The sequence below is a fragment of the Ochotona curzoniae genome, unplaced genomic scaffold (assembly GCF_017591425.1).
Source record: "Ochotona curzoniae isolate NIBS_2020 unplaced genomic scaffold, NIBS_Ocur_1.0 contig_899, whole genome shotgun sequence".
NCBI lineage: Eukaryota > Metazoa > Chordata > Mammalia > Lagomorpha > Ochotonidae > Ochotona > Ochotona curzoniae.
The window spans coordinates 3,749,748-3,773,970 of NW_024466605.1; the positions used below are offsets into that span (position 1 = coordinate 3,749,748).

Genomic DNA, 24,223 nt, shown 5'->3' on the forward strand with positions numbered 1-24,223 from the left:
CAGCAAACAAATGCCCTTTTACAGAGAATGGGTAGGGCAGCTTCAAACCCAATCATCATTTGTGCCAGCAAGGTGAAAAATGAGGCTCTGCTCTAGGCTCTGAAGTCAAAACAGGCTGAATCTTAAAACAGGTCATCATTTGACAAGTGAAATACACAAATAACCTCAAATTGTACTAAATATAGTACAAGATGTACTAAGCAAATGCAGGGAAAACTCTAGGACAAACATGTTGAATCTATGGAATTTTGAAGCTGGGCATAGAGATTTCAATGGCTTAGTCAATGGGAGGCTGGCCAGATCAACATGTGTTAAATAACTTGCTAAGCTAGGTTGTGTAAAGGAGGCATGCCTTGCCCTTGGGAATTAGATGGAAAGATGCCCAAATGAAAGAGACGGGGCTGTATATGGACCCCAGAGGCAAAGAATACAGGCAAATTAGGGAATGGAAAAGTGCATGCCATGTCCAGAATCATGGCTTTTCAGTCATGTCACTCAGGGGAAGTACAGACTGTTTTGCAGATGTCATGGGAAATAAGACTGGAAATGTAGGTTTGGATGAAGCTAATGTCAGGCAGATGGGCCTGTATTTCCTCTTATATTTAATCTTGCAGTCTGGAGGCAGGGGACAATGACAACTCTTAGGAGCTGAAATTATTTATTGAAGCCATGCAGCTGAGAACTGTAATCAAGCTTCAGTTGGATCTCTCTCTCACGACTTAAACAGAAAAACAGAGACGCCCTCCGAAAGCAAAGGAACAAAACCTACCGTTTTTGCGATGTGGTTAGAAAAGCAAATTGAGAGCATGATGGCTTTGAAACAAGACTGTCTTCAAATTCTTCTGTCTTGGCTCAACTGCAAAGATATTTTAGGGGCCCTCTCAAATGGATAGCCCATGTAAATTAGAATCAGCATATATCACATCTGATACATTAAAAAAAAATCAAGAAAATCATCATTTTCCCACTGTGTTTTCTCCTATGTGACTATTAGGCATGATGCTAAGCAACTAATATTTCCTCTCTTACACCTTTACTTTCCTAGTTTCAACTGTGGCATTGGAGGTAAGTCCCAAGTGTCAGGTAGGATTTGACTTCCTAAGGGTTAATGAGAGAGGCACGTTTTACAAGCATATGAAGAGCAGGAAAAAAAAAAAAAAGAAGAGAAAGGACTATACAGCCAAATGTTCTTCTGTGTAAAGAAACTATGGCAAGTAATAGAATATTCCTGGTTTTTGAAAATCATCCAGCCCCAGCAGTGACAGATGCCGCTGCGTGCCCATCCACCTCCAGCCTCACTGAACAAACGAGAGGGCCTGTGGGAGTCGTTCCCTAGAGACTGGCGCTTGCCAGCTTTGTTGAAGGGAGGTGTGGGCTGGCTTTATTTATTTATTTTCCCCTTTGTAAAACCACTTTTGAAACTAGGCCTCAGCTATTTCCAGCCTAAGGCAGTTGGATGGGCATCCGGTATCTCCCTGACACAGTGTGGAATCTTTATGGGGAAACAACAGTTTATGGTAACAGGCACTTTGGCTCTGAAAACAATGTGTGTGTGTGTGTGTGTGTGTGTGTGTGTGTGTGTGTGTGTGTGTGTGTGTGTGTGTGACTGTAACTTAACTGTTGGAAGAAATGCAATGGTCTCAAAAACAGAAGAAATTATATCCGCCACAGTCAGCAAAAGTACTCAAAGCCATGCTGGGGTGGGATGGGTGGGGTATGGTACTATGCAGTGAGAAAGTAACACAGTCTGATCCCATGTCATCCACCAATAATACCTTAGATCAAGTCACTTAAGATTCTGGAAGGTCACCCATTCTCGTGTTAAGTAAGAAGTTGGGTAAATGGACTAAATCGACATTCCCCAAATGGTACTGCATACAGGTATTTTAGAGTTTTATCATTCAAAATTATGGTTACAGACTAGCTTGTAGCAACAGCATCCAGAGATCGCACTGTAAATATAAAATCACAGACCTTAGACCAGACCTACTGAATCATTTTAAGATTCATTGCTTGAGTAGGGTAATAGGATCCTAGCTGATTTGCATGCATGCTAATATTTAAGAAACACAATTCCTATGCAACACAGCCCAAAGGTGTCCCCTGAGCCTAGGACCACCTACCTAATTTGATATAAACACAGCCTTCTAGGCTCTTCAACTAGGGTCTTAATCAGAACTATTAGTGGAAGCCTGGACACCGATATTTAATTAATAACCCAGCTAGGTCCATTTCAAATACATGAACTATGCAAGATAAACCCATGGGTCATAGAACATAAATCAAATGGTATTCCTATTGTATCCCTTCAAAATCGAACGATCTTAAAGTTACGCCATCTCTACGAGCTTTCTTATACTCCAGCAGGGTTCAGCCTAGGTGATCACATCGAGATACACCAGCCCGAATCAACCCCTTAGCTGCCATGAGCGGTTCTGCTCGCTGCAGTATTAAAACTTAAACTTGGAAGTGGTTCATAGGTTAAATGTGGGAAGCTTAACGAGCTGTAATGTTAAATTACAACAGTTTAATGAATAATATAAAATGATACCAATTTCGCAAAGCCGCCTCTAGATGATTCTCATTGGATTCACAAGCTACATTCATCCATCAAAACCCTCACTTAACTCATTAGGTCATCTCTAGTACTTCAAAAATCAGTCTTAGAAACAAACAAACAAATAAAACAATGACAGTTACATCCAATTTGGCTTTTCATTTGCTGGGACTAAAGACTAGCCTCATGTGTAACGGGTTATTTATAGAAAGTGTTTACAAACAGCAAATAGAAAGTTCTCGCATCCCAATCAAACATGAAAGTCATTTTTTTTTAAACCGAGGCTTTTTCCTCCTGAAAGCCAATATAAAAAATTTCCATGAAAAGTCCTGAAGGCTTTGGCCCCCTCCTTTTGATGTCTTAGACTAGTTAAATTTCAATTTACATTTTAATGTATATTGGTCCCAGAGTCAAATGCGATATTTAATGACAAATCATGTCTTGGCTTGCATAAATAATTTCAAATAAATGAAGGAATATTTCACTTGCCTCATGGAAAGAAATTAAAAATATATTGCAAACATTATTAGAAATTACATTAACTGAACTGCATAGCAGATACTTTAATGAGATTCTGATTTTTCCTCCCCCTTGGGAAAAATTGTGTCTATATGTGCATATCCCATGCAAGAATGACAAAATGAGTTCTTGGTTCTCTGAAGAGATTTGTGAGATTATTTCTTGGAAGGCATTTTATGACTCTAAAGAGAAAAAGTATTCTCTAGTTTTAACATTCTTTGATTCTATCATGTCTGGGAGAGTAGGATGGGTAAGGCTGACTTGCTGATTTTCTTTTCAACAGTGCATATAGCCATAAGCTGAAGAGACATTAGTAAGGTAGCGACTTTTTAACTTCATTGCATTAGCTTCGGTAGGGATGGGCCTACCTACAGGTGAAAGATGCTGGTCTGATAGGAGCCAACTGCATCCATTATACACAGAACAATCAGCACCAGCATCATGCCACGCACAGTTTTATACACCGTGCAGTTATCAATACCTCTAGTACACACCATAATTCTCCAAGTAGGCACCTTTTTATTGACAGAGACACTAAGACCCAGGGAGATGACATAACTTGTTCACCATCACACAACTCCGAAGCAGTGAAGCTGACACGGGGAAGAGACAGCGCTTCTGAGTCTGAGTACGTAACTATGTCGGACATGCGTGAGTCCAGGAAGGGCAGGAGCAATGACACCTGCCAGACAGCAGGGGCCATGTGCAGAACTGCACATCATGCAGAAGGACAACTGGTACTCGTGCACCATCAAAGGTTATGGCGGATGGATGAGGATGAGCTTGAGCCGTTCTTTGTAAAACTTGGTAAAGGAACACAAAGTTTTCCCTCTGCCTAGGAAAGCCTCTGGGGGATTCCAGCAGGCAACAGACCCGCAGGAATGATGTGAGCTAGCATGTACATGGGAGGGACGGGAGTTAGAAACATCACTGACATGTTAGAGGTGGCAGTTCACGGGCTAGGTTATATGGGTCTCAGGAAACAGAGTAAATGGAGACGTGGAAGCTGACAAGGAACAGTGGAGCAAATCTGTGTCGGAATCCCTGCTGGCACCTTGTCTGACCTTGCAGAGAACCCAGACCCTGCACCTTGTCTGACCTTGCAGAGAGACCGGCCCACACCTGCTTTGGCACGATCAGGCTCAGATGCCTAGGCTGGCCCGATCATAATCAGCTAGGGGGCACAGACTTGCCCATGCTAAAGGGAAAGCAAATGCAAACATCCTCCCCACCTCATTCACCTGACCTGTTGTTACATTAAAGTCATAAAGTATCTGTTGGCTAAACATCACTAAGGAATCACAGAGAAAACTATTTCTCAAGGTGCTCAGTTTACCAGGTGACCACCTCTCCCTATTCTTGTCTATTATTGCTCAGGCAATGTTCAGGACTGATCCAGTCATTTACCCACCCTTCTGCCCCTGACTCCAAGTACAGAGCAGATGAAATCTGTATTTTAAAATGAAGATTTCATTTCTCAAGAAACATAAATTTTTCCGCAAATCACAAATACATTCCTCTCCTTAAACCCTCGGCCACCAGCATCTGTGAAGCAGAATTCTAAGAGTCTTCAAATAAATCCCTCTTGTCCTGTATTGTTTATGCCCTTCTCTAAAGGCAGTATTTGAATAAAATGACAATAACCATCTTTAGTCCTCATGGTATGGTTTCTGGAGGTTTTTCCTTTTTTTTTTTTTTTTTACACTCCTGGGCACACAAAGGTACTTTTATGGGGCTCTGTGAAAGTGAGATATGCAGGTTAAGTAGTTTGAAGACATTTCAGAGGTTGGGGTATTTATAAATCTTTTTCTATGTTATAAAAATATTGATGCTGATGCCATTATAAATTGCAATAAAAAATTGTGGATCCTCCAGGCAAGCCATGTTCTTTCTCCCTCCCCGCATCCCCCCCCCTGACTTTTTTTTTTTTTTACTATTTTCATGTATGTGTGGTTTAAACACAGTTTTAAAACCCAGTTCCACATTTTAAGATTTAAGAGAAGAGATTCAACAGGCAACTGTAAAAATCCCTTACTGTTGAAGCTGGTGCAGTGGCACAGGTTAATCCTTTGCCTTCTGGTGCTGGCATCCCAGATGGGTGCCAGTTCATGCCCCAGCTGCTCTAGTTCTGACCCCGCTTTCTGTTTATGAACTGGGAAAGCAACTGAGAATGACCCAAGGACTCGAGGCACTGAACCCACACAGGAGACCTGCAAGAAGCTCTTCAGCTTCAGATCAGCTCAGCCTGGCCATTGTGGCCATTTGGAAAGTGAACTGACAGATGGAAGACCTCTCTCCTCCTCTGTAAAATCTGCCTTCCAAATAAAGCTCAATAATGTCCCTTAATGTCTCTAATGCCTTCTTCATACAGATACACTGTCATGCACCATCAAGAGTCATTGCCTCGAGTCCCCGTGTGCACGGGTTTCTTTCTCACGAACAGTCCTTCCAGCCTGCCTGAGATGTGTGCATTTTAAAAATCTAGCCAGGGTCTGAGTCAAACTGATGGGCTAACTGTATCCTGCAGGGAATTATCAGGGACCTAAAATGCATTTTTAGAGATAAGTTCGGTGGCAGTAGAGACCATTCTCAGGGCCTCTTGTGATCTTGTAAGCTTTGTGCTGCAGAAGCTCCTGGCATCTCCAATGTCCAGGCTAGCTTTATTTAACCCCTGTCCGTGTTCTCGTAGGACAATTTCATGCCCCCTGTACTTACAGGCTATGCGCACTGACGCCTTCCTGCTCTTGGAGGTGCCCAGGTGGCTCCAGGCCACACACTGGCACCAGTAGTCCTCAGGCCCATGGAAGTCCTCCACCTGCTGCCTGGTGACGTTGATAAACACTTCCCGTACCTTCAAGCCTGAAGACGGAGACAGAGAAGAAAAAACATCAGCAGAGGCCACTGCATCCCTCCAACAGAAAGTTAAGGTTAGCCAAACCTTTGCTTTTTAATTAAACAAGTCTTTGTTTAATCAAGGCATGGTTTTAATTACTTTGACAAGAATATACGACTTCTAATTAAATTCCAACAACTGAGCAGGCTGGGAAGCACAAATGTAAAGCGCTGTCAACCAATGCGGCTCCAATGCGGTTGAGCAGTTCCCAGCGTACCCTGACCTGGAGTCTGTGGAAAAACCTACAGTGAGGCAGCTGCAGAGGCTTCTGAACAACTAGCACAAAGAACACTGGCTTGGGAAGCCAGGAGGACATGGGGCTTAAAAGAGGGAGAAGAGTGAATGTGCATAGGATGGCATGTACAGGCTGGGAAACCCGTGCAAAACAGGGTGTGCAGGTTAAGAACACATCAGCTTGGGAGCCTTGAGGACTACAAAGCCAGTGCAGCACAAAGGGAAGGGTGGCCATCACTGGGAGGTAATCAGTGCAGGGAGGCTCCCATTTCGTTGGTGGAAATAGGTGACAAAAGAAAGGTTTTGTCTATGGAAGGTGGAACTAGGGCTACATCTGTAAACTGAGATAGAAGCAGTAAGACCTTAGAAACTTAGCAAGCTCCCTTGCCCTGGGCAAACACTATAGAAGCCATGACTGAATCACTCCAAAGCAGGAAGCTAGCAACTCAATCCAGGTCTGCCATGTGGGTTGCAAGGACCTTAGTACATGAACCATCTCTGTTTCCAAGGGTCTTCATTAGTAGAAAGCCAGTCAGAAGCACAGCCAGGTTCCCAAGTACTTTGACAGGTAGCAAGCACTAGGACAAACACTTGCCACATCTCAATCTCAGTTTCTTTTTAGTCATTATTGTGTATTCTCCTTCCAACTTCTAGAAAACTGACTTGGCTTTGCTCTTTTTATAAGATTTGCTTTTTATTTTTATTGGAAAGGCAGATGTACAGAGAGGAGGAAGAGAAAAAAGAGAGGAAGATGTTTCATTCATTGATTCACTCCCCAAGCAGCCACAACAGCTGGAGCTGTGCTGATCCAAAGCCAGGAGCCAGGAGCCTCTTTCGGGTCTTCCACACGGGTGCAGAGTCTCAAGGCTTTGGACCATCCTTGACTGCTTTCCCAGATTACAAGCAGGAAATTTTGATGAAAAGCAGGGCTGCCAGGATTAGAACTAGTGCCCGTATGTGATCCCGGCAGGTGCAAGGTGATGATTTTATCTGCTAGGCTACCGTGCCGGGCCCCTGAGTTGACTTTTCTAACTGGGTGTGATCAGTCCAGTTGTACTTCTGATGGACTACAGCCTTTCTCTGGAGGAACAGTCACCTTGTACGGAGAAGCTGGGCAGAAATGGGCACTGCGCCTCCACACTCCCAGGAGACAGACCAGCTGTCTCATCGCAAACAGGACAGGAGCCTTCCCAATCAGCACCCACCTTCATCTGCCAATATTCCATGAGGATGTGGCCTGTCTAGGGTAGGCAGCATGGCATAACAAAAGACTCCTCCTCTTGAATGCCACTTACCTGATAAGCTCTGGACTATCTCATGTGTTACATTTCTGCCACCTACTGTAAGCTTTCCAAAGGCTGAGCTCCCAGACCACAGTCACAGAGTTTGACAAGAAAGGATCAGGAGTTTGAACCTAGTTCTGCCATACACAAAAACCAGCAGGACACTCACGAGTCCCTACACAAAATCAATTCTGATCCTGTATTTTTGGTACTACACAATGTTAACTGAAGGACTAAGCATAGCACTTGGAATATTCAGAGAAAATCAAGTTCCAAGTTATACTGATAAAGGACAGGAAACACTCATGTAACCAAAATGAACTAAGGACTCTCAATGGGGGAGGAAGACGTGATGTGATGGTGTCTAGGGTGATGGCAAAATTTAAGGATAAATGGGGGTGGAGGATTAGTCACAGTGGGAAGGAGTCCTAACTACCAGTTGATAACACGTTATGTACAGTGTGGGATGAGAGATAGCCATGCCAATGAAATCATCATGCATAATTTGGGGAATACTTTCTAAATGTGTAGGCAGTACCCGCATACAGAAAAGTCATCGTGATCACGGTTGATAATTCTCAAAGAACCGCACTTTCTTTCACAGGGAGGTAAGACGACGGAAAGCAGACTCTCACAGAGAGGAGGAAATCAGCTGATGATGTTGTTCTTACAGTTGCGGCTTGCTCCCTTTCCTTGCTCTTAGACAAGATATATGAGTAGGAGGACAAGGGCAAGGAAAAGTAAGAGGTGGGAGGAGAAAGGAGAGCATCACAAAAGAGGGAACAGGGAGTAAGATTAAAAGAAAAAGTTGATTAGGGTAGAAGGAAGTACTTATGCTAGCAATTAAAGGTTACCAGGGGGAAGCAGGAGTGAGAATGTGGAGAGAAAAACTTATCATGCAAATGGAATATAAGAATTTTTTTTTTAAAAAAAGTGTTTTCTGTTCCTCAAGATCCATGTGGTGAATGATCTGTTTTGAGAAATAGGGAGAAACCAGAACACCCCATCAGTGCGCTGACGTAGCATCGAAACACCCGTTATACACAGAGCTCTCCTGTTGTAAGAGGAGACAAATGAGACAAAATCAAAGTACCCCTGGGACACAGGTCTCAACAAAGACACATCCACATCCCATCAGTTTGAAAGGCCAATGTGCCTCCAACTACTCTTGCATTTTCTCACATTCTCCATCCAAAAGAATGCCTTAGGGCTGCCACATTGTGGCAGAGCAGGTAAAGCCAGCACCTGTAATGCCAGCACCTCCAATAGATGCCAGTTCATGTTCCAGTTGTTCCAGTTGAAATCCAGCTCCCTGATAACGGTCTTGGAGTAGCAGCAGAGGATCACCCAAGTGCTTGGGTAACCCTAACCCAAGGAGTAGCAGCAGAGGATCACCCAAGTGCTTGGGTAACCCTAACCCAAGTTCTTGGGCCTCTGCTATCCATGGGAGAGACCCAAATGAAACTCCTGGCTTTGGTCCAGCTAAGCCCTGGCTATGGCAACCATCTGGGAAGTGAACTAATAAATGAAAAAATCTGACCTGCTATCTCCCTCCCTCTTTTTGAACTCAGATGTCTGAATAAATGAATAAATCTTAACAAAAAAAAAATCTCAGCCATCATCTAAGAGGCTGGTCCATTCCTCCTCTGCCTCTGTCTTATCTGCCTTTTCTTATTGTGTCACCGATCCACTCTTCCTTTGCAAGCTCTCGAGTCCGTTGGAGCAGGTCTCCGGCACTGATCTATTTGAACTTGACCAGGAGCAGAGACAGAGCATCAGGTCCCAGATGGGCAGTGAGGGAACAAGGTAGATTTCACAGCAGAGTCCACCCCATAGAGCCAAATTGAGCACCATTTTGTATAGGCAGGCAAAGGCTATGGGACAGTGCTGTATATGCACTAAGCTAGGAGTGAACTCCATTCTGGCTCAGTGAACTGCAACAACGATGCATCCTACATGTTCCACCCAAGATAAGTCAGAGTTGCTCTCAGACCTGACAGCCAGCAGATCAAAAACTCCAGTCGTGACACATCAGGCAACATTTTGTCTTTTAGACTTCAGGGACAACAGTAAGCTACACATGCACTGAGCTTAGAGCAAACTCACTGAGCTCAGTGCATTGCACTGGTTGCACATGGAAAATGAAACCAACTTTGGCATCTGACAGGTCAAAATAGGTCCATGTGGCCCTCAGACCTAACAGCAACAGGTTCTGGCAAGATCAACACCACCAACAATCTAGTTATATAGGACACCTGCTGTCTCCATAATCCTGGGAATTGCTATAACAGAAAGTGGGAGAATGGTTATACAGAAAACAGTGTAGCTTCAGTATTGGATCACAGGAGGAGTGGTGAACCAGGAACTGGGGCTATGGAAACCATGGTGGAAGTATAAAATAAGAACCCAGACCTGGGCCCAAAGTGGTGGCCTAGCGACTAAAGTCCTTATCTTGACTGCACTAGAATCCCATATGTGTGCTGGTTCGAATCCCAGCAGCCCCACTTCCCATCCAGCTCTCCCAAAACCGTGGGTTTCTGCACCCATGTGGGAGACCCAGAGGAAGTTCCTGGCTCCTGGCTTCAGATCAGCACAGGACCAGCCATTGCAGTCACTTGGGGAGTGAAACATTGGATGCAAGATCTTCCTCTCTGTCTCTCCTCCTTTCTGTATATCTGACTTTGCAATAAAAAATAATTAAATAAACCCCACCCTGGAACTCTCTGGAGGGAGTGGCACAAGTCACTGCAAACAAAAAGCAGTGTGCCAACTGCAATAAGTAAAATCAAACTGTGGATCTGTGGGTGATATAGCTTAGACACTTGCCCCAAGGAGAAGAATCTGCCAACCAGAAGTACAAATACCAAGAGCAAAAGAAGGGACAAATATACAATGAATGATACTGAAGACTTGCCTGCAAAAGAGCAAAAAAGTCTGCTAACCTCAGAGTTAAATGAGGAAGAAAATGGGGGATATAGGATTCAAAACACTTGTTATAAAGCTTTTTTTTATCAACAAGATGCACATAATACAGGAGTTCAAGTAATTAAAAAACATGTCACACAGGAAATGAATCAAATGCAAGCCAATATATCAAAAATTAAAAATACAGCAGAATAAATTAAAAGTATTGTGGAGAGTCTCCAAAATAGGATGAACGAAGGAGAAGAAAGAATCTCAGAAGCAGAAGATATTTCCTGTCACCAGAGGCAAATAAACAAAAGTTTGAAGCAGAGCTGGGTCAAGATAGTAAACGTATTCAAGAGTTGCAAGCCAAATTAAAAAGTTATGGGATTTCCAGAAGTTGCACAAAGAGAAGCTGGGATTAAAGGTGTATTCAATGAAATAAGGGAAAATTTCCTTAATCTAGAGAAGAAATTGGAAAACAATATCCAGAAGTAGCACAGAACTCCAAACAATGTTGACTAAAAGCATTCATCGCCACAACACATGACAATCAAGCTCTCTTCAATCAAACATAAGGAAAAGACCCTTAAGTGTGCACATGAGAAAAATCAACTGACATATAAAGAAATGCCAATTAAACTCACAGGAAACTCTACAGCCAAGAAGACAATGGAGTGACATATTCCAGATTCTAAGGATAACGTACCCCGCAAAGCTTTCCTTTGTTTTTGAAAATGAAATAAAAATCTTCCACAGTGAAGAAAAGTTAAAAGAATTTGCCTCTTCCAAACCTGCCCTACAAATGATACTTAAAGATGTTCTCTTGACAGGGAAGAGAAATAGCACGCACCAAAGCCAAAGGCAAATGCGAAGAACATCCCAATAAAATAACAGAAAATGAAATCATTGAAAAACCCATTGCTAAAAAAAAAAATTGCTAGAATGTCAGGACCAAATTTCCACCCATTCATATTAATCCTGAATATAAATGGATTAATCTTATCAATCAAATGTCATAGATAAATAGACTGGATTAAAAAAACAAAACCCATCTATTTAGAGAAAGATCTCACCAACAAAGATCAATGAAAACTGTATCTCACGGTTTTTTAAATTTAGTTTCATCTTTCACTTTCTTCCTCATTAAATTCTTGACTCATAGATCATATAGTAGCATCATTTTCTTCAAGAAGGTTCTTGATTTTCGTTTTCTCTTCTTGAGTGACACATCAGTCATTCAGTAACATGTTATTTAACTTTATGGCATTATTTAATTTCTTTTCTTTCTATTGTTGATTTTGCTTTGTGGCTTTTCATTTAAGGGGATGTATAGTAACTGTAATGGAGAGTATCATATCCTTTTGTGAGGATACAATACAGTATGCATCTCTGTTAGCTCTATCTTGACAATATGTTGCTGGACTCTGCAATTGTTCATGCTCACAATGACAGACATATGACTGTTTATGAAGACTAGACTATAATAATAATACAAAGAGACTTAGTGAGGCTGGGGCGAGGCAGAGAACTCAGGAATGGACTAAGGAAAATCCCATGATCTGTGAAAATGTATCATAAAATGGCAATAACAGCAACAACAAAAAAGATGAATAAAAGGCATTAGGGCCATCACCATGGCTCAACAGGCTAATCCTCAACCTGCAGGTGTCAGCATCCTAAATGGGCACTGGTTCTGTCCTTGCAGCTCTATTTCCTGACCCAGCTCCCTGCTTATGGCCAGCAAAAGGAAGACCCTGCACCTATATGGGAGAACTGGAGGAAGCTCCTGGCTTCTGGCTTTGGATCAGCTCAGCTCCAAATGTAGTAGGCATTTGGGGATTTAACCCGCAGGCAGATTATCTTTCTATCTCGCCTTCTCTCTATAAATCTGTCTTTCTAATAAATAATTATTTACAAAATAGAAGAATACAAGGATTTAGTTTAATCCATCAAGGTTGCACAAGCTGATATCAGAGGTTGCCATGAAGGAAGAAATTTACACTTGTAGTTTTCTTAAAAATGTTGCTCAGCACAACATGTAGGGCCACATGGGCAAGCTCCAGAGTTCATCAGAAGACAGAAAAGGCATGACTAGTTGGAAGGCGTCTTGCATTGTGGTTTCCACAGCAACAGCTAGGGTGGGTAGGTTAAGTAGGCTTAGGGCGGCTGATTGGAATGTTTCCTGGGCTCTGAGGCCAAAGCTCTCCTTAGTGGTTTGCATCAGGTGGTGAGTGCCCCAGGTGTAAGAGCTCCTCAAAATTGACTTGACTAATGGGTTGCAAGTATGAGGTAAGTTCACAGGAAAGGTATTTTTTATCTCTAGGATTTAGCCTTGTCCTGACAGAGGCTTCCTATGGGTTTACAAGACCAAGGAACTATAAACTAGTTTCTCCTGAACACTGTTGTTCCCCTACTGCCACAGGCACATCTTGCAAACTGCATGCCCATGCCACAGGAAGTACCTCCTCTCTTGGGATTCTTGGGGCTTCTAACATGAGATGCACAGTTTTGTCAGATTGTCCCCTCCAAAAGAACCCCTAGAAAATCACACTTTGTATCCATTATACTTTGGGCATGGCTCTGATCAGACACAGTTTTAACCCATCACATTTTCTCAGAGTTTCGCAGCTTAAGCAACACACACATGCGTACACATTTACACAGGTTGTCAATGTGCATGTCTACGTGCATGTGGACCCTAGGGGTGCTGGATACCAAGCATGGATAGGGAAGGAGGTTGAGGTTGGAGAAACTTAAGTGTCCAGGAGTGCTTCACCAGCAGGAAAAGGGCTACACTTGGTCCCTTTGGGCAAGTGTACAGACAGACTAGCTCCTGGAAATAAAGAGGCACAAGAACCATCCTATGTATCACTACCAACGAGGTACCCCCCAGTCCTATATTTGTACATGTAATACAGAGGGTATGTACTATACACATATCAATATCTCGCTCCCAGTCTGTCTCATGTGTGACTCATATCCACACAAAGAAAGAAATTCCCTTTATGCAATCCCTTCCCTGCTCCCAGCTCCTTCCCCACTGGAGCTCATGCCGCAGTGCCACCTGCAGAAGCACCCCTTGACTCACACGCAGCCAGAGTTAGCAGCAAACTTGTTCATACAAGAGGCTACAGGAGCACAGACTCCAGGCAAATAAAAAATGGCATCGCATAAATAAGAGGAGCATCATACCCAATCACTTGCCTAACTCTAATAAGCCTGGAAGAGTCCAACCCTTTAAATTATTGTGCAAATTATAACCATCAGCCTTTGTTATGGAGTAGAGTCTTACAGAATATAAAAATATGACTATGGTACTGAGATGCTAATAAGCTTTCGATGCTGCTGGATGGTTTAGTTGTAGATAGACTAATGTTGGCAGCAGATGAGTAATTGCTCTGCATGTACTAAACATAACGGAGCAGCACAGAACTTCATCATTTGTCAGCTTTATTTGTTTAAATGAGAAAAATGCTGACAGCAGTTATTGCTGTAATCCCCTTATTTATCAGATAGAAAACACTAGTTACTCTGAGCAAGTATAATCCTGAGGGGAGACGAAAAGTTAGAGAATTGGCAAACTAATTGGAGGTGTATGCTTCTCCATTCAAGGGAGAGAAACATGACCGAGGGGAAAAGACATGGAGAGGGGAAGGCATTAAAGTCAGTTATTTTGGGCTACTTTATCATAAAATGGACCCCCGACAGTCTCAGTGTAAGACCTTAACTTGCTCTACCAAAAATAAAGAATCCTGGAGCAGCACTTAACATTCCCTACCTGGTCCCACCCAAACCCAGTGCCTACAGACAGCTCTCTCTGTGGCCTTTTTCCACTGCCCATTCTCACACGTCCACAAAGATGCCAGCAGCATCCTGCCAGGGTGAGTTTCTCAAACACACCCAGTGACAGCACTCAGTGCAGGCTCCCCTCACAGCTTAAGGCTTTTCATCAGCAACTCAGTAGGAAGGAAGTGACAAGGTTACTTCCCTCTAGGGTGCTATATATATTATATATATATATATACACACACACACACTTTCAGCATCTCATATAAGCAATGATTCTTGTCTTGGTTGCTCCAGCTGCGATCCAGCTCCCTGTTAATGGCCTGGGAAATCTACAGAGGATGCCCACGTATTCATTCCCTTTCCATCCATGCAGGAGATCTGGATAAAGTTCCTGGATCCAGGCTTCAGCCTTTCCAAACCCTGACCACTGTGGACATGTGGGAGTGAATCCATACATGGGAGATTTCTGTTTCTCCCTCTATCTTTCCCTCTCTGTAACCTCTTATTTATTTTTTCTATCTCTAACTTTTGAAGTGATAAGTAAATCATTTACAAATTAAAAAAAGCTGCAAGTTATGCAGAAAAGTTATCCATCCAGGTATGGACTAAGCAATTTTGTCACTCTGGTCCCTGTGCCTATTTAACTGGGCAGTTTTAGCTCCACATTTCACCTACTCAGTGCCTCCCTTTGCACTATGCTGCCTCTTGACTGTTCATGGATTAAACCAGAGGATGGTTTTCAGCTTTGGTACATAAAGCTTGGGACACTCATTTCAAGACTTCTTAGATGTAAACGGGCAGTGTAGCTTCCTAGCTATTAGGAAGGCAAAAGTCACCATCTCTGACAATCAACAGTCTCTTGTTTCCAAAAGCCATTTCCGGTGCATGGACATCTCTCCAGGCATCTCGGTTCTTGGAATATCTCAAACTGGTTCCAAGAAAGCCCATTTTTGTACTAGGGTCTCCTGTGCAGAAAAAAGCCATCAAACCAAACTGAACCAAACCAAACCAAACGAAAAACCCAGCCAAGTTAGCTGCACAAAACAAATGACCTACACTGAAGGATTTCAGAAAATCCAAGCAAAATTTAGAGTTTTGGCTGCAAAAATTTTTGAAATCTAAGCACTGTCAAAATTGAATGTCAAATTTCTTACGATCCTACACATACTGTTTTTACACCTTTCTTTTCTAGAACTGGAGCTTAGATAATATACCTTGAAAACAAGTAGCTGCCCTGTATGTTGAATAACACAGTGTACTTATAATCAATTAATGATAAGTTATGGGACCTTTTGTTTTTATTAACACTTTATAAGTGCTATCTCAGATCATTTTCATGTCAAATTAGGATTACTTTGACTTTTATCAGATTTAGTTTTATTTGAAAGGCAGATTTTAAACAGCAAAAATATCTCATCCACTGGTTCACTCCCCAAATGGCTACCATGGCCTAAGCTGGGCTGAGTTGATCCAAATCTGGCAATCAGAAGCTTCTTCCTGGTCTCCCACATGGGTGCAGGGTTGTTCAAGAACTTGGCTGCTTTCTCAGGCCATAAGCAGAGAGCTGAATTGAGAAGTCGAGCAACCAAGTCATGATCCGGCACTCAAATGGAATCCCAGCACTAAGAAGAATTAGTCTGCCATGCCACCACACGGGTAATAATTACTTCTATTTTTAGTTTCATTTTACCACAGGCCCTATGCCATAATAAGTGGATCAAAGATTTCATAAAGCTTGTGAAGTATGTTAAGACAAACAAACAAACAAAATCCCTCACAGAGTGCCTCACCTGCGCCTGTCCCTGCCCTGTGTGGATGTTGACAGGTAGTCAAGGAGGAAGTCAAGGATATGGGCCATCTGGAGTTTCCAGGCTAGAGTGGAGACACCTGAACCTGTCTTAGCATCACATCCCAGCACACAAAGACTGTGGCAGCCCAGAGGACCACACAATCACAGCATATCGGCTTCCGACCTCTTCAGGGTCAGAGAAAAAGCTTGATAGCCTCGACCACTTTAACTTGAAGTTTTTTAAATTTACCCAACAGAAAACTTTGTTTCTAAACCAAGACATGTCAGTTCTGGTTAGGACACCTGAGTATCCCTTACAATGGTGTGTTGAAAATTCTGGGAAAAGTTCATTCGAAGGTTAGTATGATTGGGTGGAGAACATTTCAGAACCAGGCAAAGTTAATTCAACATGTGTGTTTTTCATGACCTTTTGGAAGATCTCATGCGTGCATGGGTTTCAAACACTTTTTTGGCACAGAAACAAAGTTATCATTTACTTCCATTTTTTTCAATTATGCTTCCAATGTTTTCTTTTTTTTTTAAAGATTTATTTTTATTATCATTTTTTTATTGGAAAGGCGGATATACAGAGAGGAAGATCTTCAGTCCGATAATTCACTCCCCAAGTGAGCGCAACGGCCGATGCTATGCCGATCCGAAGCCAGGAGCCTCTTCCGGGTCTCCCACGCGGGTGCAGGGTCCCAAAGCTTTGGCCTGTCCTCGACTGCTTTCCCGGGCCACAGGTAGGGAGCTGGAAGGGAAGCTGGGCTGCCGGGATAGCCCATATGGGATCCCGGGCGTGCAAGGTGAGGACCTTAACCACTGCACCACTGCGCCGGGCCCTCCAATATTTTCTTGAAGTTTCCAAACTGTGTCATGGAATGCCATCTTCCTACCTTGAGAAAGCCACTATGGCTTCAGGCTAATGTGCTACCAAAAATACTAAATTAAACATGGATAATTAAAAGGTAGAACCATATTTCATTCTACTGGCAGATGATTAATTAGGGCTGAATGTCTTTTGCAACTTCATCCTAGCAACAAAATTAAAATGTATTCTGACCAAAAAAAGCCGTTCTTTGAATGTACATGTGCACTTTGCTTAATGAATACTCTTTAGCTCCCCCAGGATAATAAGCACTCCACAGCTTGCTTGGAAGCACCACCAGTTCAACCTTAGGTACAGAGACACAAACTACACCCAAACTCTCCAGTTCCTTCCACACCAGAGATTAGAATTAATCAGCTCAGAGGTGGCTGCCAGTGGAGAGCAAATTAACTCCACAATGTTGTTTAGACACACCAGGAAGGGAACTCTAGGAAGGACACAGCTGTGAACATGGTGGGGTGACTGCAAGGGGGAGCATCATGGAAATGCATGGTCACAAATTCCAGGCCTGCTCTATACATTGCTCTGTAATATACAGTGATTAGTGTCTTTTAACATATTCCATGGCAGAGTAGGTTAAAGTTCCACCTGCCTAGGCAGCATTCCATATAGCCATCAATTCAAGTCCTGGTTGTTCTACTTCCAATCCAGTTCCCTGCTAATGTGCCTCGTAACGTAGCAGAGAGCTGCCCAAGTCCTTGGACCCCCGTACTCATATGGGAGACCCAGAAGAAACTCCGAACTCTTGACTTCAGATCAGCATAGTTCAGGTCATTATGGCCATTTGAAAATTAATCAGCAGATGGAAAATATCTCCATATCTCCTCTTCCCTCTGTAACTCTGGCTTTCAGCACCGTGTCACAGGAGGTAGAGAGTGGCGAACCAGGAGCTGGGGCTACAGAGACCATGGCGGAAATCTAACATAAGAACCCAGACGTGGAACTTGCTGGAGGGAGTGGCACAAGTGACTGCAAACAAAGAGCTGTGTACCAACTACAATAAGTAAAATCGGACTGTAGGCCTATGGGTGACAGAGCTTAGAAGCCTGCCCCAAGGAGAAGAATCTAATAACCAGAAGGACAATGACCAAGAGTAAAAGAACAAAGGTACAATGAATATTACTGAAGACTCCCCTGTAAAGGAATAAATAAAGTCTTCAACATACACACACACATACACACTTACTAATATGGGGAAAGTGAGCTTAAAGGAGTCATAAACTAATTAACCCAAAAGCAAAACCAGCCCTATTGATCACTAATAGCCATGTTTTTAACCACTGGACAATCCTTAGAGATGGTTGAATTATTTTTTAGATGTAGATTATTTTCACTTCTAATAAATACACATTTTATATTACGTGAACAGAAAAGAGTATCAAATCCCAAGAGGGCTGGTAGGAATTTAGGATCTGGAAAAAATATCTAGTTTACCTTGAGAATTGTTATGAAACACAGGAAGTATCTAGGCACTTTCTATCAATGTGAGAGATGGAGTGCCAAGAAGGGGTCTCTGCATTTGTGATTGGTTTTTGGTAGGGAAACTGAAAGAACAGAGACCCCACCTGCATGCTCTGTTGCAGGTCACAGAGCAAATTCATAATTCTCCCCACTGAAAACCTTTTAAGATGCCAGACTTCTCCGAGAAGCGGAGCCACGAGCTAGATGACATCTACATTGGAAAGGGAAACTGCTGCTAGCAGCATGTGCTTTAGGCCCACAAACTGTCAGCGAAACACCTGAGAGATTACTCCTGTGCTACGGGGTCTAAGAAGTATATTCCCCACATGCGTTTGGTTTGGAGATTCGTGAATCATGGAAGGTACCTTCACTTCATGGTTTTCTGGGCGATTTCCACATTCAAATTCTCATGGCCGGCACAGCAACATTCTGAGACATAAAGCTTAAAGACTTGGCGTATGTACATATAGTTTAATTTCTGGCCTGCTTCCTTTACTCAATACAATGAGTAAAATGCATTAACTTCTCTGAGTGATTCAAGTTGTTAGTAAAAAAAAAAGAAAAAGATAAAAGCAAACTACAGCAAACAAAAGAAACCACAGTCCTGAACATTATAGTTTCTTTTTAAAATACTTATTTTTTATTGTAGAGGCAGATTTACAGAGAGAAATAGAGACAAAAAGCTAGATCTTACATCCACTGGTTCACTCCCCAAGTGGCTGCAACAATCGGAGCTGAGTTGATCCAAACCCAGAAGCCAGGATCCTCTTTTGGGTTTGCCATGTGGGTACAGGGTCCCAAGGCTTTGGACCATCCTCTACTGCTTTCGCAGGCCACAAGCAGGGAGCTGGATAGGAAGTGGAACAGCCAGAAGAACATGGGCCTGCACCAAACGGGATCCCAGCACATGCAAGGCCAGGATTTTGTCATCAGCTCCCTTACATCAGGCCCCAAATTAGTCTTTAAAAAGTAAAATACTGGTTTATTGCTTGGAGAATTCTATGATACAATGGAATTCACATTGAATGGAAATTCAATGGAATTTCCCAGACTGAAGCATTGCTAAAAGAATACCTGTTTTCATTGAACAACAAAGTATTTAGGCTTAGAGAGAACTGCCCAGACACCCTAACCTTAATAGCCAAAACATGGGTACTGGTTGCACTATATGTATGTCCTTGTGTGTCTCCTGTTACAGCAAAGCTGTAAATTCCAGTGTGATTGAATATCCCATACTTTTCACAGGAGCATGACTTCTGGGTTGGGAACACCTTTCAACTCTCAGCTTCCAGATGTTAACAAAGGGGGAAAAAAGAGAATGGGGAACAGTTCCCATATGTCCCGATGAAATGAGGCAGAACAAATGGAAGAGGATGCCTGGCACGTGCCGAGAGCTGGAAGTGTACATTACTAAGAGAGATAGGCACGTCTGGGCAGATGCAGTAACTCATGTCAGATTAATGGCACTTTTTGCAAGGGAGAAGTCTGGCTCTAGGTTTTCTAAGCTAAATTGCATGAAAACATTCAATCCTTTTTCCTCTTATTTGAACTGCTGGGTGACGGGACCAAATTGCTAGAAAAACCAAAGGCAGTTTACAGCCTTTAACAATTGAGAGGATGTATTGCTTCCCGTCTGGAACCCCAGAAGATGCTGCTGTACTCTGAGCACTTGCAGGTTTCAGGAACTGCCCATGAGTTATGTGACAAAAGAAGGCTAGGAACCAGAAAGAGCATCACAATTCCACACTGTCCAGAAGTAAATAAGGAGTTACTTCAAACAGGAGTTTTAAAAAAAAAAATGCTTTGCTCTCTCTCATTTTCTCTCTGGTTAAATGTGGTCCCATTGTCCTTGGCCTTTCAGTGTCGTTAAGTCCTAGTGGACAGATTATTTTACAGATCTAATCAAAAGTCATTAAGACTGTAAAGGCAGCCAAGCTGTCCTCCAGCTCCGCACTGGAGAACCCAAGAGAGGTAATGCATCTGGTTTTCAATACCCAAGGCCATTCTGTGTCCATCCTTAATTGCACTTATGTATTGGTTTGGACTCTAATATCTCCACCTATCTTTCTCTTGTTTCCACTATTCCACTATTAATACACAGCCTAGAAAACATAATTGCAGTGTGTGGCAGACAGCTATTTTCATTAAGTACTTAGGAGAAGGCTGTTTAGGGGGAGCCCAGTCTTTCCTATTGATCCAATCAAAATGACATGGAGGAAAAAGATGACCTTCTTATATTCTTTTCCGAAAAGTACTGTTAAAATTTAAATTCTCTTGATACCACTTTTTAAAGCATATAACCTCTGAAAATCTTGTCATTTTTCCCCCAGTTGCTTTGAAGTATGTGATATTTATTAGAGAAAAAGGAAATGGAGAAAGGGAGAATTTTTTTTCACATGAGAGGTAGAATATATAATCAAGGCTTTCTGCAAATATCGAATTGTCTAACAATACAAGGGCAACTGAAAAGCAGCAGCAACAAAGACAGAGTTGTGTGAAATTACAAGAGGGTAAACTGTTTAATAGGTTTGCAATACTTATCCTAAGGTCTTTAAGTAGGGACAGATGTACATCTAACAGTAAGGTTTAAAAAAAGGCTAATCATTTTTCCACGTTCATTCTTTTTGATTTTGAGTAGTTTACTCAATGGAATTCTTTCATTCTGAGCTAATTACCAGGTAAAATATAAGACAGAGAAATCTGACAATAAAACACACAGCCCCACTATACCACTGATCTAAGTCCTTCCCCGCTGGACCAAGTATGAGATACAAAATTTTCAGGTGGTGCCAAATCCTTCTTTCTAGGAGAAAACTGTATCTGGGTAGAAATACCTGGGTATTTTTGCTAGAAACCTTTGACATACCAGAAATATGACACAAACTAAGGACTGGTCCTTATAGAAATGGCAAGAATAGGGCTGACACTGTAGCATAGTGGGTAAAACTGTTGTGTTTGGGTGCTAGCATCCTGTATGGGTGCTGATTCATGTCTGGCTGCTCCACTTCAAATCCAGCTAATGAGCCTGGGAAAACAATGGAAATGATCTAAGTATTTGGGTCTCTGTACCCATATGGGAAACCTGGAAGAAGCTTCTGGCTCCTGGCTTTAAATCAGCCCAACTATAGCCATTTTGGCCATTTGGGGAGTGAGCCAGCAGACGTAAGATCTCTCTCTCTCTCAGACTTTTGAATAAATAAAAAATCATTTAGCAAAGAATTCCCAAGGACTGTAAAGTTTCAGTAGCAGACATCCTAAACTGACCCATGAAAACCATTCAGTTAAGTTCTGAAATCATTCATATCAATAAAAGAACTTGCTGGTTTGTTATTTTTTGTTTGGTTTTGTTTTGATTGGGAAAGTCAGAAAAGTGGTCCAACAAATACATCTGGAAGTATAAAGAAACCCAGATTCTAGAAAGAGCTATGAAATGAACTAATTATGTCTCTTGGCTCCCATGACGCAAATGTGTAGAGCAGAGCTGCAGGAATATCACTACAGAGTCTTCTGAAATGTCCATTCAATTACCAGGCTGTTTCAACCGGATGGTGGTGGAGATGAGGTCACTGTGACGTTCTTAGGCATTTTTCTTAGAAGGCAGTTCTCATATGACCTCCCGAGAATTCATGAGAACATGATTATAAAAGCATAGGGTATTTGTCCCCATCACTGTTACTCCACATACACTGTCACCGTTGCTATTGGTGCCACGGAGTCACACAGCCCATGAAGAGGCATTACGCCTTTGCCCTGATGTTTGGACTGATGTCTCCAAAACTGTGAAGCACAGCTCCACACAATCAAACACTATCCACTATCGATATCAACACAGTCAGGAAATGAAACAAAGGACTCCAGCCTTTGGCATTTGAGGCCCTCCATGGCATTGATCACAACTGCTATTCTACACTAATTTTTCATTTCAGCACAACTAAAGGTCCTGTCGAACACCTACTAATGTTGTTTTCATTTGCTAATGTAGGTGCCCTCTGGACCACTAAGCTGTGTTTCCCTCTTAGAGTACAGCATGTGTCACATCTACTGGGATAACATATTCCTCAATGTCCTTTTGAAATGCCATCACTTCCACAGCAGCTTTCTTAAAGGTCCTACCTAGATATGACCTTTTTAGCTTAGTCCTTCACAGTGCCATGCATTTACCACGTAACCGATCTATGCTAAGTTCATGTGCACTCAGGAATAAGGTGAGCACACTTATCAGCGATCAAAGGAAAACATTCCAACATTATGGGCTGTATCTTACCTATCTTTGCACTAAAAGATCTATCCCACCACATGGGTATCACCCAATACATTGGATCTGGTTTCATGAACTTAAGTTCAAAAGCAATTAAATGTTCCTACAATCTAGTGAAATAACAGGGGTTATTAAAAAGTGAAAAGACTACAAAGTACTATAAACAGATTTTTAAAGAACACTTTGTCAAAATATATTCCTCTTTCTATTCCACCTTCCACAATTTTTAAGTACTCCCTTGACAAGAGTAAGTTGTGTATAATGTAGGACTTGCCTACCAAGAAAGCTGTCGAGTCACCTAAAGAACAAAAGAATGAAATTCTGCCATTTGCAACAATATGGTCCCAAGTAGAATAATATGCTTAGTGAAACACACCAGATCCAGAGTGACATATATGATATGTTCTCGCTATATAGGCAACCTTCACGCAAATTACTAAACAGATACATAGGTCAACAAGTATATAAGTATATATATATATATATGTATTTTCATAGATGAGGTATATAATGGAAGTTTTTGCAGTATGCATTTCTAATTCTGAATTAAAGGAAGTCTCCCAATTAAACTGTTAAATATAATTTGACTGTATCATGTCAGACTTTTCACATTTGCTTGTATCTACCATGCCATGATACACCTAAATAGAAGGTTAAACTTGCAATTGTTACTGAAGGACTATACAACTGTGACAATATGGAGTGAGCTGCTGAAGACGGAATGGGAAGGGAGGAAGGGTAGGGAGAGGGAGGACTCCCCATACCTACAAAAATGTAAAATAACAGAAATAAATTGTTTTAATAAGTAAAATCAATGTAAAAAAAGTGAATCAGGCAGCTGGCCAAATAGTTCAGATGCCAGTTAAGTCAAAAGCAGCCTGCAGTAGAACAATAGAATTTGAATCCCAGCTTTGGGTTCCAGTTCTTTCTTTCTACTGATGTGCACCCCAGGAGGTAACCATAATGGCTCAAGCAAATGACTCTCCTCCACTCACATGGGAAGCCTGCATTGCATTTCCAGCTCCTGGCTTCAGCCTGGCCTGTCCTGACTGCTGCAGACAACTGGTGATTGAAGTAACATATAGAATGTCTTTTTCTCTCTCTCTCAAGACAATGATTCAAAAAATAATAATAAAGGACAGGACACATCTTACATGTCTGGAGTAAGGCATGTAAAATGACTCAAAGACCATGGTGATAGGTGACTTCCAGAGTGGTTCCCAGACCTGCCACATTGCAAGGACCTCGAGAGCCCCGGGCTTCCTTGGACAGCCCTGCACACTCACCTGAACTCTCGTCCAGACTCTCCTCAGAGACATGTTCATTCTGATGGACCCACTCTCCATTGCATTTGAAGAATATCTGCATAGCTGGTCGGGCCTTGCACCTGAGTGCAATTGGGTTGCTCTTGATGATGTATGCATCATCTGGCTCCTCTATGAAATGGGGCAGCGTCCCCGGAGCTGATGGGATGGAATCAGGCAGGACTTCACTGCTGTCAGATCCTGCAAAAACCAAAGAGGACATTAGGACAGAGCCAGCACCAACAGTGCACAAATCACAACACTGCTGCCTGGCGTAACAGGATTCCTTTAGCTGGATAGATCTTCAGTGGGCAAATGACAATAAGGAGAACTCAGAGTC

The 24,223-nt window shown here is 42.3% G+C and overlaps 1 protein-coding gene across 1 annotated transcript in view; it reads right to left on the bottom strand.

Annotated features, from left to right (window-relative positions):
• UNC5D (unc-5 netrin receptor D) overlaps window positions 1–24,223 on the bottom strand; it is a 525,876-nt gene that overhangs the window by 205,294 nt on the left and 296,359 nt on the right. Inside the window, exons 2-3 of the mRNA XM_040994252.1 lie at window positions 23,866–24,084; window positions 5,792–5,935 (exon numbers count right to left, since the gene is read on the bottom strand). Of these exons, the coding sequence (XP_040850186.1) occupies window positions 5,792–5,935; window positions 23,866–24,084 (363 nt within the window). The remainder of the gene's footprint in view (window positions 1–5,791; window positions 5,936–23,865; window positions 24,085–24,223) is intronic.